Source organism: Dama dama, chromosome X, assembly GCF_033118175.1.
Source record: "Dama dama isolate Ldn47 chromosome X, ASM3311817v1, whole genome shotgun sequence".
Taxonomy (NCBI): Eukaryota; Metazoa; Chordata; class Mammalia; order Artiodactyla; family Cervidae; genus Dama; species Dama dama.
This window is the reverse complement of record NC_083714.1, coordinates 162,649,719-162,662,349: the sequence shown is the minus strand read 5'-3', so window position 1 is coordinate 162,662,349 and position 12,631 is coordinate 162,649,719. Positions and strand designations below refer to the sequence as shown.

The following is a 12,631-nucleotide window of genomic DNA, read 5'->3' as shown; positions in this document are numbered from 1 at the left end:
GCTTCCATGTCCTGGCTAATGTAAATGATGAAGCGATGAACATTGGGGTACACGTGTCTCTTTCAATTCTGGTTTCCTTGGTGTGTATGCCAAGCAGTGGGATTGCTGGGCCGTATGGCAGTTCGATTTCCAGTTTTTAAAGGAGTCTCCACACTGTTCTCCATAGTGGCTGTACTAGTTTGCCTTCCCACCAACAGGGTAAGGTTCCTTTTTTCTCCGCACACTCTCCAGCATTTATTGTTTGTAGGCTTTTTGATAGTATTCTGACTGGCGTGAGACAATACCTCATTGTGGTTTTGATTTGCATTTCATTTCTCTGATAATGAGTGACGTTGAGCATCTTTTCAAGTGTTTTTTAGCCATCTTTATGTCTTCTTTGCAGAAATGTCTGTTTAGATCCTTGGCCCATTTTTTGATTGGGTCACTTATTTCTCTGGAACTGAGCTGCAGGAGAGCTTGTATATGTTTAAGATTAATTCTTTGTCAATTCCTTCATTTGCCATTATTTTCTCCCATTCTGAAGGCTGTCTTTTCACGTTGCTTATACTTTCCTTTGTTGTGCAAAAGCTTGTAGATTTAATTAGGCCCCATTTGCTTATTTCTGCTTTTATTTCCATTATTCTAGGAGGTGGGTCATAGAGGATCCTGCTATGATTTACATCAGAGAGTGTTTTGCCTATGTTTTCCTCTGGGAGTTTTATAGTTTCTGGTCTTACGCTTAGATCTTTAATCCATTTTGAGTTTATTTTTGTGTATGGTGTTAGAAAGTGTTCTATTTTCATTCTTTTACAAGTGGTTGACCAGTTTTCCCAGCACCACCTATTAAAGAGATTGTCTTTTCTCCATTGTATAGTTCTGCCTCCTTTGTCAAAGATAAGTTGTCCATAGGTGCGTGGGTTTATCTCTGGGCTTTCTATTTTGTTCCATTGATCTATGTTTCTGTCTTTGTGCCAGTACCATGCTGTCTTGATGACTATAGCTTTGTAGTATCGGGTGACATCAGGCAGGCTGATTTCTCCAGTTCCATTCTTCTTTCTCAAGATTGCTTTGTCTATTCGAGGTTTTTTGTATTTCCATACAAATTGTGAAATTATTTCTTCTAGTTTTCTGAAAACTACCATTGGTAGCTTGATAGGGATTGCATTGAATCTATAAATTGCTTTGGGTAGCATACTCATTTTCACGATAATGATTCTTCCAATCCATGAACATGGTATATTTCTCCATCTATTTCTGTTGTCTTTGATTTCTTTCATCAGGGTTTTATAGTTTTCTATATATAGGTCTTTTGTTTCTTTAGGTAGATTTATCCCTAAGTATTTTATTCTTTTCGTTGCAATGGTTAATGGGATTGTTTCCTTAATTTCTCTGTTTTCTCATTGTTAGTGTATAGGAATGCAAGGGATTTCTGTGTGTTAATTTTATAAACTGCAACTTTACTATATTCATTGATTAGCTCTAGTAATTTTCTGGTGGAGTCTTTAGGGTTTTCTATCCGGAGGATCATGGCATCTGCAAACAGTGAGAGTTTTACTTCTTCTTTTCCAATCTGGATTTTTTTTAATTTCTATTTCTTTTCTGATTGCTGGGCTAAAACTCCCAAACGTATGTGGAACAGTAGTGGTGAGAGTAGGCACCCTTGTCTTGTTCCTGACTTTAGGGGAAATGCTTTCAGTTATTCACCATTGAAGATAATGTTTGCTATGGGTTTAACAATTATGGCTTTTATTATGTTGAGGTATGTTCCTTCTATGCCTACTTTCTGGAGGTTTTCTTTTTTTTTTTAAATAAATGGATGTTGAATTATGTCAGAGGCTTTCTCTATCTATTGAGATAATCAAATGTTTTTTATCTTTTTAATTTGTCAATGTGGTGTATCACACTGATTTATTTGCAAATATTGAAGAATCCTTGCATCCCTGGGATAAAACCCAATTGGTCATGATGTATGATCTTTTTAATATGTTGTTCGAGTCTGTTTGTGAGGATTTTGTTAAGGATTCTTGCACCAATGTTCATCAGTGATATTGGCCTGTAGTTTTCTTTTTTTGTGGCATCTTTGTCTGGCTTTAGTATTAGGGTGATGGTGGCCCCATAGAATGAGTTTGGAAGTTTACCTTGCCCTACAAATATCTGGAAGAGTTTGAGTAGGATATGTGTTAGCTCTTCTTAAAATTTTTCATAGAATTCAGTTGTGAAGCCATCTGGCCCTGGGCTTTTGTTTGCTGGAAGATTTCTGATTACAGGTTAGATTTCTGTGCTTGTTATAAGTCTGTTAAGATTTTCTGTTTCTGTTCCTGGTTCAGTTTTGGAAAGTTATACTTTACTTAGAATTTGTCCATTTCTTCCAAGTTGTCTGTTTTATTGGCATACAGTTGCTGATAGTAGTCTCTTATGATCCTTTGTATTTCTGTGTTGTCTGTTGTGATTTCTCCATTTTCATTTCTAATTTTGATTATTTGATTCTTCTCCCTTATTTTCTTGATGAGTCTGGCTAATGGTTTGTCTATTTTCTTTATCTTCTCAAAGAACCAGCTTTCAGCTTTGTTGATTTTTGCTATGACTCCTTTGTTTCTTTTCCATTTATTTCTGCCCTAATTTTTATGATTTCTTTCCTTCTACTTACCCTGGGGTGCTTCATTTCTTCTTTTTTCTAATTGCTTTAGGTGTAGAGTTAGGTTATTATTATTTTTCTTTCTCCTGTTTCTTGAGCTAGGCTTGTATTGCTATGAACCGTCACCTTAGCACTGCTTTTACTGAATCCCATAGGTTTTGGGTCATTGAGTTTTCATTTTCATTCGTGTCTATGCATATTTTTCTTTTTTTATTTCTTCTCTAATTTCTTGGTTATTCAGAAGTGTGCTCTTAAGCCTCCATATATTTGTATTTTTAATAGTTTTTTTTTCTGTAATTGACATCTAATTTTACCACACTGTAATCAGAAAAGATGCATGAGATGATATCATTTTAATATACCAAGGCTAGATTTATGGCCCAGGATGTGATCTATCCTGGAGAAGGTTCCGTGAGAAAGAAGGTTCACTTGAGACAAAGGTGAAATCCATTCTTTTGGGGTGAAATGCCCTATAAATATAAATTATGTCTAACTGGTCCATTATATCATTTAAAGTTTGTGTTTCCATGCTAATTTTCTTTTTAGTTGATCTATCCATAGGTGTGAGTGGGGTATTAAATTCTCCTGATATTATTGTGTTACTATTAATTTCCCCTTTCATACTTGTTAGCATTTGCCTTACATATTGCGGTGCTGCTATGTTGGGTGCATATATAATTGTTATATCTTCTTCTTGGATTGATCCTTGGATCATTATGTAGTGTCCTTCTTTGTCTCTTCTCACAGTCTCATTTCAAAGGTTATTTTATGTGATATGAGTATTGCTACTCCTGATTTCTTTTGGTCTCAATTTCATGAAACATCTTTTTCTAGCCCTTCACTTTCAGTCTGCATGTGTCCCTAGATTTGAGGTGGGTCTCTTGGAGACAGCATATATAGGGGTCTTGTTTTTGTATTCATTCACCCAGTCTTTGTCTTTTGCTTGGGGCCTTCAACACATTTACATTTAAGGCAATTATTGATAAGTATGATCCTGTTGCCATTTACTTTCTTGTCTTATGTTCGAGTTTATCAACCTTTTCTGTGTTTCCTGTCTAGAGAAAATCCTTTAGCATTTGTTGAAGAGCTGGTTTGGTGGTGCTGAATGCTCTCAGCTTTCGCTTGTCTATAAAGCTTTTGATTTCTCCTTCATGTTTGAATGAGATCCTTCTGGGTACAGTAATCTCGGTTGTAGGTTTTTCTCCTTCATCACTTTAAATATGTCCTGCCATTCCCTTCCGGCTTGAAGAGATTCTATTGAAAGATCAGTTGTTATCCTTATGGGGATCCTCTTGTGAGTTATTTGTTGGTTTTCCCTTGCTGCTTTGAATATTTCTTCTTTGTATTTGATCTTTGTTAATTTGATTAATGTGTCTTGGGGTGTTTCACCCTGGGTTTATCCTATTTGGGACGCTCTGGGTTTCCTGGACTTGGGTGGTGATTTCCTTCTCCGTTTTAGCAAAGTTTTCAACTATTATCTCCTCCAGTATTTTCTCATGGCCTTTCTTTTTGTCTTCTTCTTCTGAGACTCCTATGATTCAAATATTGGGGTGTTTAACATCGTCCCAGAGTTCTCTGAAATTGTACTCATTTATTTCTATTCTTTTTTCCTCTCTGCTTCATCATTCTACTGCCCACCTCACTTATCCTATCTTCTGCCTCAGTTATTCTACTGTTGGTTCCCTCCAGAGTGCTTTTGATTCTCAGTTACTGCATTATTCATTGACACTTTTTTTATTTCTTCGAGGTCCTTGTTAAACTTTTCTTGCATCTTCTCAATGCTTGTCTCCAGACTATTTATCTGTAACTCCATTTTGTTTTCAAGATTTTGGATCACTTTTACTATCATTATTCTGAATTCTTTTTCAGGTAGACTCCCTATCTCCTCCTCTTTTGTTTGGTTTGGTGGGCTTTTATCATGTTCCTTTACCTGCTGACTATTTCTCTGACTTTTCATCTTGTTTAGATTGCTGTGTTTGGGGTGGCCTTTCTGTATGCTGGAAGTTTGTGGTTCCTCTTTATTGTGGAGGTTCCTCCCTGTGGGTGGTGTTGGATGAGTGGTTTGTCAAGGTTTCCTGGTTAGGGAAGCTTGAGTTGGTGTCCTGGTGGGTGGAGCTGGATCTCTTCTCTCTGGAGTGCAATGAAGTGTCTAGTAGTGAGTTTTGAGGTGTCTATGGGTTTGGTGTGACTTTTGACCACCTGTACTTTAATGCTCAGGGTTATGCTCCTGCGTTGTTGGAGAATTAGCTTTTTTATGTCTTGCTCTGAAACTTGTTGGCTCTTTGGTGGAGCCTGGTTTCAGTGTAGGTATGGAGACTTTTGGATGAGCTCATGTTGATTAATGTTCCCTGGAGTCAGGAGCTTTCTGGTGTTCTCAAGTTTCGGATTTAAGCCTCCTGCCTCTAGCTTTCAGTCTTATTCTTACAGTAGCCTCAAGACTTCTCTATCCCTACAGCACCAATGATAAAACATCTAGGTTAACGCTGAAAAGACTCTCCACAGTGGGGGGACACCAAGACAGGTTCACAGAGTTACATTGAGAGGAGTGAGGAGGGAGATAGAGGTGATCAGGAGGAGAAGAGGGGGAATCAAAAGGAGAGAGAAAGCTAGCCAGTAATCACTTCCACAGTCTGGAACTTCAGACTGTAATCTCCACAGTCTGGAACACTCAGAGAGGTTCACAGAGTTCCATAGAGAAGAGAAGAGGGAGGAAGGAGACAGAGGGGACCAGGAGACGAGGAGGGGGAGTCAAAAGGAGAGAGGCCAATCTAGTCTGTGTTCCCTTCCCTAAGTGTTCTCCACAGCCCAGAACAGCCAAAGAGATTCACAGAGTTAAGTAAAGAAGAGAAGGGAGAGGGAGGAGATAGAGATGACCCAGGGGATTAAAAGGAGAGTCAAAAGGGGAGAAAGCAACCAAGCCAGTAATCACGCTCCTAAGTAAAAATGGGTATGGAAGATTGGATTCTTAAAGGTGCAGAATTATAACAATTCACAAAAGCAAAGATTAAAAATCTTGAGTAGAGTTTAGAATCTCAAAAATATAATAGTAAAACAAAAAACACAAAAGTTATATAATACATATATATGAAATTTGCTTTAAAAATAGGATCTTCTTTTTTGCAAGGTAATAGTAGGTTTTAAAAAGGAAAATTAAAGGAGCAATAAAGAACTTAAAATTTTAAAAAATTATAAAATGATAATAGTAAAATATATCTACGAATTTCTCTGGAGATGTTGAGGGCAGTGTGGGGTCAGTTGAGTTTCAGACAGCTCCGTGTTCCAGCTTGTACTTCTCAAGGTCTACGGGTCCCTTCCTATGTAGCCAGTGCTAACTACAGGGCTCTAATCTGTGGCAGCTGTCACTTCCAAAGTGGTTCCCTCTTCTTGGTTTCTTTTGGCTTCCTCTGTTTGCAGGTCTCTTTAGTATCTAACTTCGGCCCTGACACAGGGGGTGAAGGTGATCATTTATTTAGGCTCGCTTCTTCAGTCGTGCTGTGGGGAGGGAAAAACACTGTAAACAAGTATCACTGGCGTGTGTGGGAAGTGCTCGCAGGGTCCCAGCCACACGGGGTTTGCCCCCGCTCATAGCGTGTGTGCTTTCCCAGTCTACACTGCTCAGGCTCCAGACTGCTCTGCAGGGGAACTGTCTAAGCTGGGCCATGGGTTCCATGCCCTCCCAGGTCTAAGCCGCTCGGTTGAGGTTCTCGGGTACTACACAAAGGCACAGATTCGGTTGGGCCTGTGTTTTGTGCCCTTCTTGGGTCCAAGCAGCTCAGGCGACCAGATACTTGGTAAGTGCACACTCCCCAGGTTGGAGGGCGGGGCTGAGTCTTATCACCTCCCCGGTCCAAGCTGCTCGGTTTCCTGGGTGCTCAGAGGGAGCATCATCTCAGGTGTGCCGTGTGTCTCCTCTGGGGAGCTGATTTCTGGCTGCAATCCTCCTGGCAGATGTCAACCGTCCAGGATCCCAGGAAGACTTGGTTAGCAACTGGGAGCCTGCTTGCAGTTTGGTAGAGGATGCCATCTCTGGGGCCCAGATTGCCCCTCTCCTTCGGGCTCTGGCTCTCGCCCACCTGCCTCTCTGCCTCTGGCTCAGGATGGGCCGGTCTGCAGTCGGCTAGCTCTCCTCTGGTATTCGCTCCGTCCTTTGATCTGTGAGCAGTTCCGGCAGTGCCTTAGCTCAAAGCTTTTTGTGAGAAAGTTCTCTTTTTTTTCTCTCTCTCTGGCTATCCCATGGTTTGAGTTACTATCTCACAATAGCTCTCTCAGATTGCCCTCAGGGCATTCAGGCCCAGTCCTTACCCTAAGCAATGCAGCCCGTACCTCCCAGTTCAGCACCCGCTTGCTGGTGGCAGATGTGAGCATCTGGGCTACTCCTCTGCTGGGAGCTGCAGTTAGGCGAGTAATCTGTGGGTTTTAATTATTTATTTTTCCCTCCCGCTTATGTTGCCCTCTGAAATTCCAAAACTCCCCACAGACCCACCAGTGAGAGGGTTTCCTGGTGTCTGGAAACTTCTCCTCTTTTACGACTCTCTCACTGGGATGGGTCTCCATCCCTAACTCTTTTGTCTCTCTTTTTAATATTTTATATTTTGTCCTACCTCATTTCAAAGACAATCGGCTGCCTTTCTGGGTGCCCGGTGTCCTCTGCCAGCATTCAGAAGTTGTTTCGTGGTATTTGCTCAGCATTAAAATGATCTTTTGATGAATTTGTGGGGGAGAAAGTGGTCTCCCCATCCTATTCCTCCATCATTTTAGGACTGCCCTGAGCTTCACGATCTTTGGCTGCAAAAAATATAATCAATCTGATTTCGGTATTGACCATCTGGTGATATCCATGTGTAGAGTCTTCTCTTGTGTTGTTGGAAGAGGGTGTTTGCTGTCACCAATGCATTCTCATTGCAAAACTGTGTTAGGCTTTGCCCTGCTTCATTTTGTATTCCAAGGCCAAATTTGATTGTTACTCCAGGTAAGTCGTGACAACCTACTTTTGCATTCCAGTCCCCTATAAGGAAAAGGACATCTTTGGGGGTGTCAGTTCTAGAAGATTTTGTAGGTCTTTATAGCACCATTCAATTTCAACTTCTTCAACATTACTGGTTGGGCCACAGACTTGGATTACTCTGATATTGAATGGTTTGCCTTGGAAAAAACAGAGATCATTCTGTTGTTTTTGAGATTGCACCCAAGTACTGCATTTCCAACTCTTTTGTTGACTATGATGATTACTCCATTTCTCCTAAGGGATTCTTGCCCACAGTAGTAGATATATTGATCATCTGAGTTGCCTTCACCCATGTCAGTCCATTTTAGTTCACTGATTCCTAAACTGTTGATGTTCACCCTTGCCATTTCCTGCTTGACCACTTCCAATTTACCTTGATTCATGGACCTAACATCCCAGGTTCCTATGCAATATTGCTCTTTACAGCCTCAGACTTTACTACCATCACCAGTCACATTCAAAGCTGGGTGTTGTTTTTGCTTGGACCATCTCTCCATTCTTTCTGGAGTTATTTCCCCACTCTTCTCCAGTAGCATATTGGGCACCTACCGACCTGGGGAGTTCATCTATCAGTGTCCCATCTTTTCACCTTTTCATATTGTTCATAGGGCTCTCAAGGCAAGAATACTGTAGTGTTTTGCCAGTGCCTTCTCCAGCGGACCACGTTTTCTCAGAACTCTCCACCATGACCCGTCCATCTTGGGTGGCCCTACATGGCATGGCTCATAGTTTCACAGACAAGGCTGGGTCCAAGTGATCAGACTGGCTCGATTTCTCTAATTGTGGTTTTCATTCCGTCTGCCCTCTGACAGGTAAGGATAAGAGGCTTATGGAAGCTTCCTGGTGGGAGAGATTGACAGGGGGAACCCCATCTTGTTCAGATAGGCAGACCATGCTCAGTAAATCTTTAATCCAGCTTTATGGTGATGGGTGGGGCATCACCCTTCCCTACTGTTGACCTATTGACCTTTTTGCACAATTCAGACTCATATTGAAGAAAGTAGGGAAAATCACTAGACCATTCAGGTGTGACCTAAATCAAATCTCTTACAATTATACAGTTATATGTGTGTGTTAGACTATGCAGCTATGTGTGTGTGTTAGTCGTTCAGTCATGTCCAGCTCCTTGTGATCCCATGGACCATAGCCTACCATGCTTCTCTATCCACGGAATTCTCCAGGCAGGAATACTGGAGTGGGTTGCCGTTCCTTCTCTAAAGGAACTTCTCAACCCAGGGATCAAACGCTGGTCACCTGCATCGCAGGCAGATTCCTTACCGTTTGAGCTACAGAGAATTCTGAACTATACAGTGGAAGTGACAAATAGATTCAAGGAATTACACCTAATAGACAGAGTGGCTGAAGAACTATGGACAGACGTTCGTGACATTGTACAGGAGGCAGTGATCAAGACAGTCCCCAAGAAAAAGAAATGCAAAAAGGCAAAATGGTTGTCTGAGGGGGGCCTTACAAATAGCTGACAAAAGAAGAGAAGCTAAAGGCAAAGGAGAAAAGGAAAGATATAACCATTTGAATGCAGAGTTCCAAAGAATAACAAGGAGTATAAGAAAGCCTTCCTCAGTAGGGATGGCAAAAAAAGTAAAGGAAACCAATGGAATGGGAAAGACTAGATGTCCCATCAGGAAAATCTGTGATAATAAGGGAATACTTCATGCAAAGCTAGGCACAATAAAGGACAGAAATGGTATGGACCTAACAGAAGCAGAAGATATTAAGAAGAAGTGGCAAGAATACACAGAACTATACAAAAAAGATCTTCATGACCCAGATAACCATGATGGTGTGATTACTCACCTAGAACCAGACATCCTGGAATGTGAAGTCAAGTGGGCCTTAGGAAGCATCACTATGAACAAAGCTAGTGGAGGTGATGGAATTCCAGTTGAGCTATTTCAAATCCTGAAAGATGATGCTGTGAAACTGCTGCACTCAATATGCCAGCACATTTGGAAAACTCAAAAGTGGCCACAGGACTGGAAAAGGTCAGTTTTCATTCCAATCCCAAAGAAAGGCAATGCCAAAGAATGCTCAAACTACTGCAAAATTGCACTGAACTCACACACTGGCAAAATAATGCTCAAAATTCTCCAAGCAAGGCTTCAACAGTACATGAACCATGAACTTCCAGATGTTTAAGCTGGATTTAGCAAAGGCAGAGGAACCAGAGATCAAATTGCCAACATCTGTTGGATCATCGAAAAAGCAAGAGAGTTCCAGAAAAAAACATCTACTTCTGCTTTATTGACTATGCCAATGCATTTGACTGTGTGGGTCACAACAAAATGTGGAAAATCCTTCAAGAGATGAGAATACCAGACCACCTGACCTGCCTCCTGAGAAATCTGTATGCAGGTCAGGAAGCAACAGTTAGAACTGGACGTGGAACAACAGACTGGTTCCAAATCGGGAAAGGAGTATGTCAAGGTTGTGTATTATCACCCTGTTATTTAATTTATGCAGAGTATGTCTTGTGAAATGCTGGGCTCAATGAAGCATAAGCTGGAATCAAGATTGCAAGGAGAAATATCAATAACCTTAGTTATGCAGATGATACCACCCGTATGTCAGAAAGCAAGAACGAAAGAGCCTCTTGATGAAAGTGAAAGAGGAGAGTGAAAAAGTTGGCTTAAAACACAGCATTCAGAAAACTAAGATCATGGCATCTGGTCCCATCACTTCATCACAAAAAGATTGGAAAACAATGGGAACAGTAACAGACTTTTATTATTTATTTACTTTTTGATCTCCAAAATCACTGTACATGATGACTGCAGCTATGAAATTAAAAGACGCTTACTCCTTGGAAGTAAAGTTATGACCAACCTAGACAACATATGCAAAAGCAGACACATTACTTTGTCAACAAAGTCCATCTAGTCAAGGCTATTGTTTTTCCAGTAGTCATGTATGGATGTGAGAGTTGGATTGTGAAGAAAGCTGAGTGCCAAAGAATAGACGCTTTTGAACTGTGGTGTTGGAGAAGACTCTTGAGAGTCCCTTGGACTGCAAGGAGATCCAATCAGTCCATCATAAAGGAGATCAGTCCTGGGTGTTCATTGGAAGGACTGATGCTGAAGCTGAAACTCCAATACTTTGTCCACCTCATGCAAAGAGTTGACTCATTGGAAAGGACCTTGATGCTGGGAGGGATTGGGGGCAGGAGGAGAAGGGGACGACAGAGGATGAGATGGCTGGATGGCATCACCGACTCGATGGACATAAGTTTGAGCAAACTCTGGGAGATGGTGACAGACAGGGAGGCCTGGTGTGCTGCAGTCCATGGAACCACAAAGTCTCAGACGTGACTGAGCAACTGAACTGACTGAATCTTCAGTTCCAGGGTCGCTATGTTCCCATCTCCTTGATGTCACTTCTCTGAATCATGGCAGCTTCTGTCGAGGCTATAGTCTGGTCATCCTGTAGTAAACTTGTCCCCTGGGTAGGGGTTCAGTGTCTAAGACAGCTCACAGTATATGACACAGAATATTATCTATTGCCCTTAGGGAGGAACTACAGGTCCTTGACTTTGCTTCATGATTACGTTATTATCATTTGGTCTCCGCTGACTGTTTTCCTTTGCTTTCCCACATTCTCAATTATCTGATTAAGCTTATTCTTTGACTAAAATCTGTCACAGACAAAAGGCAGGCCAAAAACATGGTGGGTGGGGCAAGGAACACGGGGTCCTGTTCCGTCTCACCAGGATTAGTGTGCTTGCTGTAAATTCCAAATCATTCCCCGTGCCACATTCATTTCATGAGGGTTCATGACAACCCCACAGGTGGAATTCTAGGATGTAGACAAAGTGGACAGGAAGAGTTAGAGTTGGGGCGAATTCTGGGTCTCAGACCCACCATGACCTTCTCCGATGTACCTTGAAAGATTGCATCTCACTGGGGCATCTTTAAGCTCACAGGTAAATGATCTGTAGTTGTCTCAGAGGTTGCGAGAACTAGAATGTGATGACATGTTAATTATGTGGACTCTACTCCCACAGATCCACCTGAAGACCTGTTTACACACTTGGGCTCCTCTGTAGAAAATCATGCGGTGAGCACTGTTTAGGTGATGGTGGAGGGCAGTAATGATGGTGAGATTTACTGGACTCTACATGCATGACCCAGATGACACTCTATAACCTAAAAAGGCTTCTAGCGCACGCCTCTTCTGCTCTGTTTGCTATGAAATCCAGCCAAAGAAAACAGTTTCACTCAAGAAGGACTTCAGAAGTATCAGGAACTGAACAACGAAAATGGGGTTCCAAATGAAAATACAGAAAATCTCATCAAAACAAGCAAAGCCCCAGAGGACAACAGGTATCCAAAATGAACATATATTACTAGGACATTCAATTCAAAGTTCCCATTCACACAGACATCTTTTATTTTTTTTACTTGATAGTTTTTTTTTTTCATTTATTTTTATTAGTTGGAGGTTAATTACCTTACAGTATTGTAGTGGTTTTGTCATACATTGACATGAATCAGCCATGGATTTACATGTATTCCCCGTCCCGATCCCCCATCCCACCTCCCTCCCCACCCCATCCCTCTGCGTCATCCCAGTGCACCAGCCCCGAGCACTTGTCTCATGCATCCAACCTAGGCTGGCTTTCTGTTTCACACTTGATAATATACATGTTTCAATGTTGTTCTCTCAGATCATTCCACTGTCACCTTCTCCCATATAGTCCAAAAGTCTGTTCTATACATCTGTGTCTCTTCTTCTGTCCTGCATATAGGGTTATTGTTACCATCTTTCTAAATTCCATATGTATGTGTTAGTATGCTGTATGGGTGTTTATCTTTATGGCTTACTTCACTCACACAGACATCTTTTAGAAAAGCTGTTATGAAATAATCCTTGGAATAAAGGCATGTCAATGGTCATTTTTTGCCTTATTCATTCTCTTTCACAGACAGTTGTCCTCCATAAGGAGAGAGAACATCAGTTGGATGACTAGAAATGTGACAAATACAAGGCTGAATTTC

General features: G+C 41.3%; 1 protein-coding gene across 1 annotated transcript in view; it reads left to right on the top strand.

Annotated features, from left to right (window-relative positions):
• Nucleotides 1–11,992, top strand: part of LOC133051931 (allergen Bos d 2-like) — a 65,060-nt gene extending 53,068 nt beyond the window's left edge. Inside the window, exon 5 of the mRNA XM_061136616.1 lies at nt 11,833–11,992. Within this exon, the coding sequence (XP_060992599.1) occupies nt 11,833–11,969 (137 nt within the window). The 3' untranslated portion in view covers nt 11,970–11,992. The remainder of the gene's footprint in view (nt 1–11,832) is intronic.
• Nucleotides 11,993–12,631: the final 639 nt, after the last annotated feature.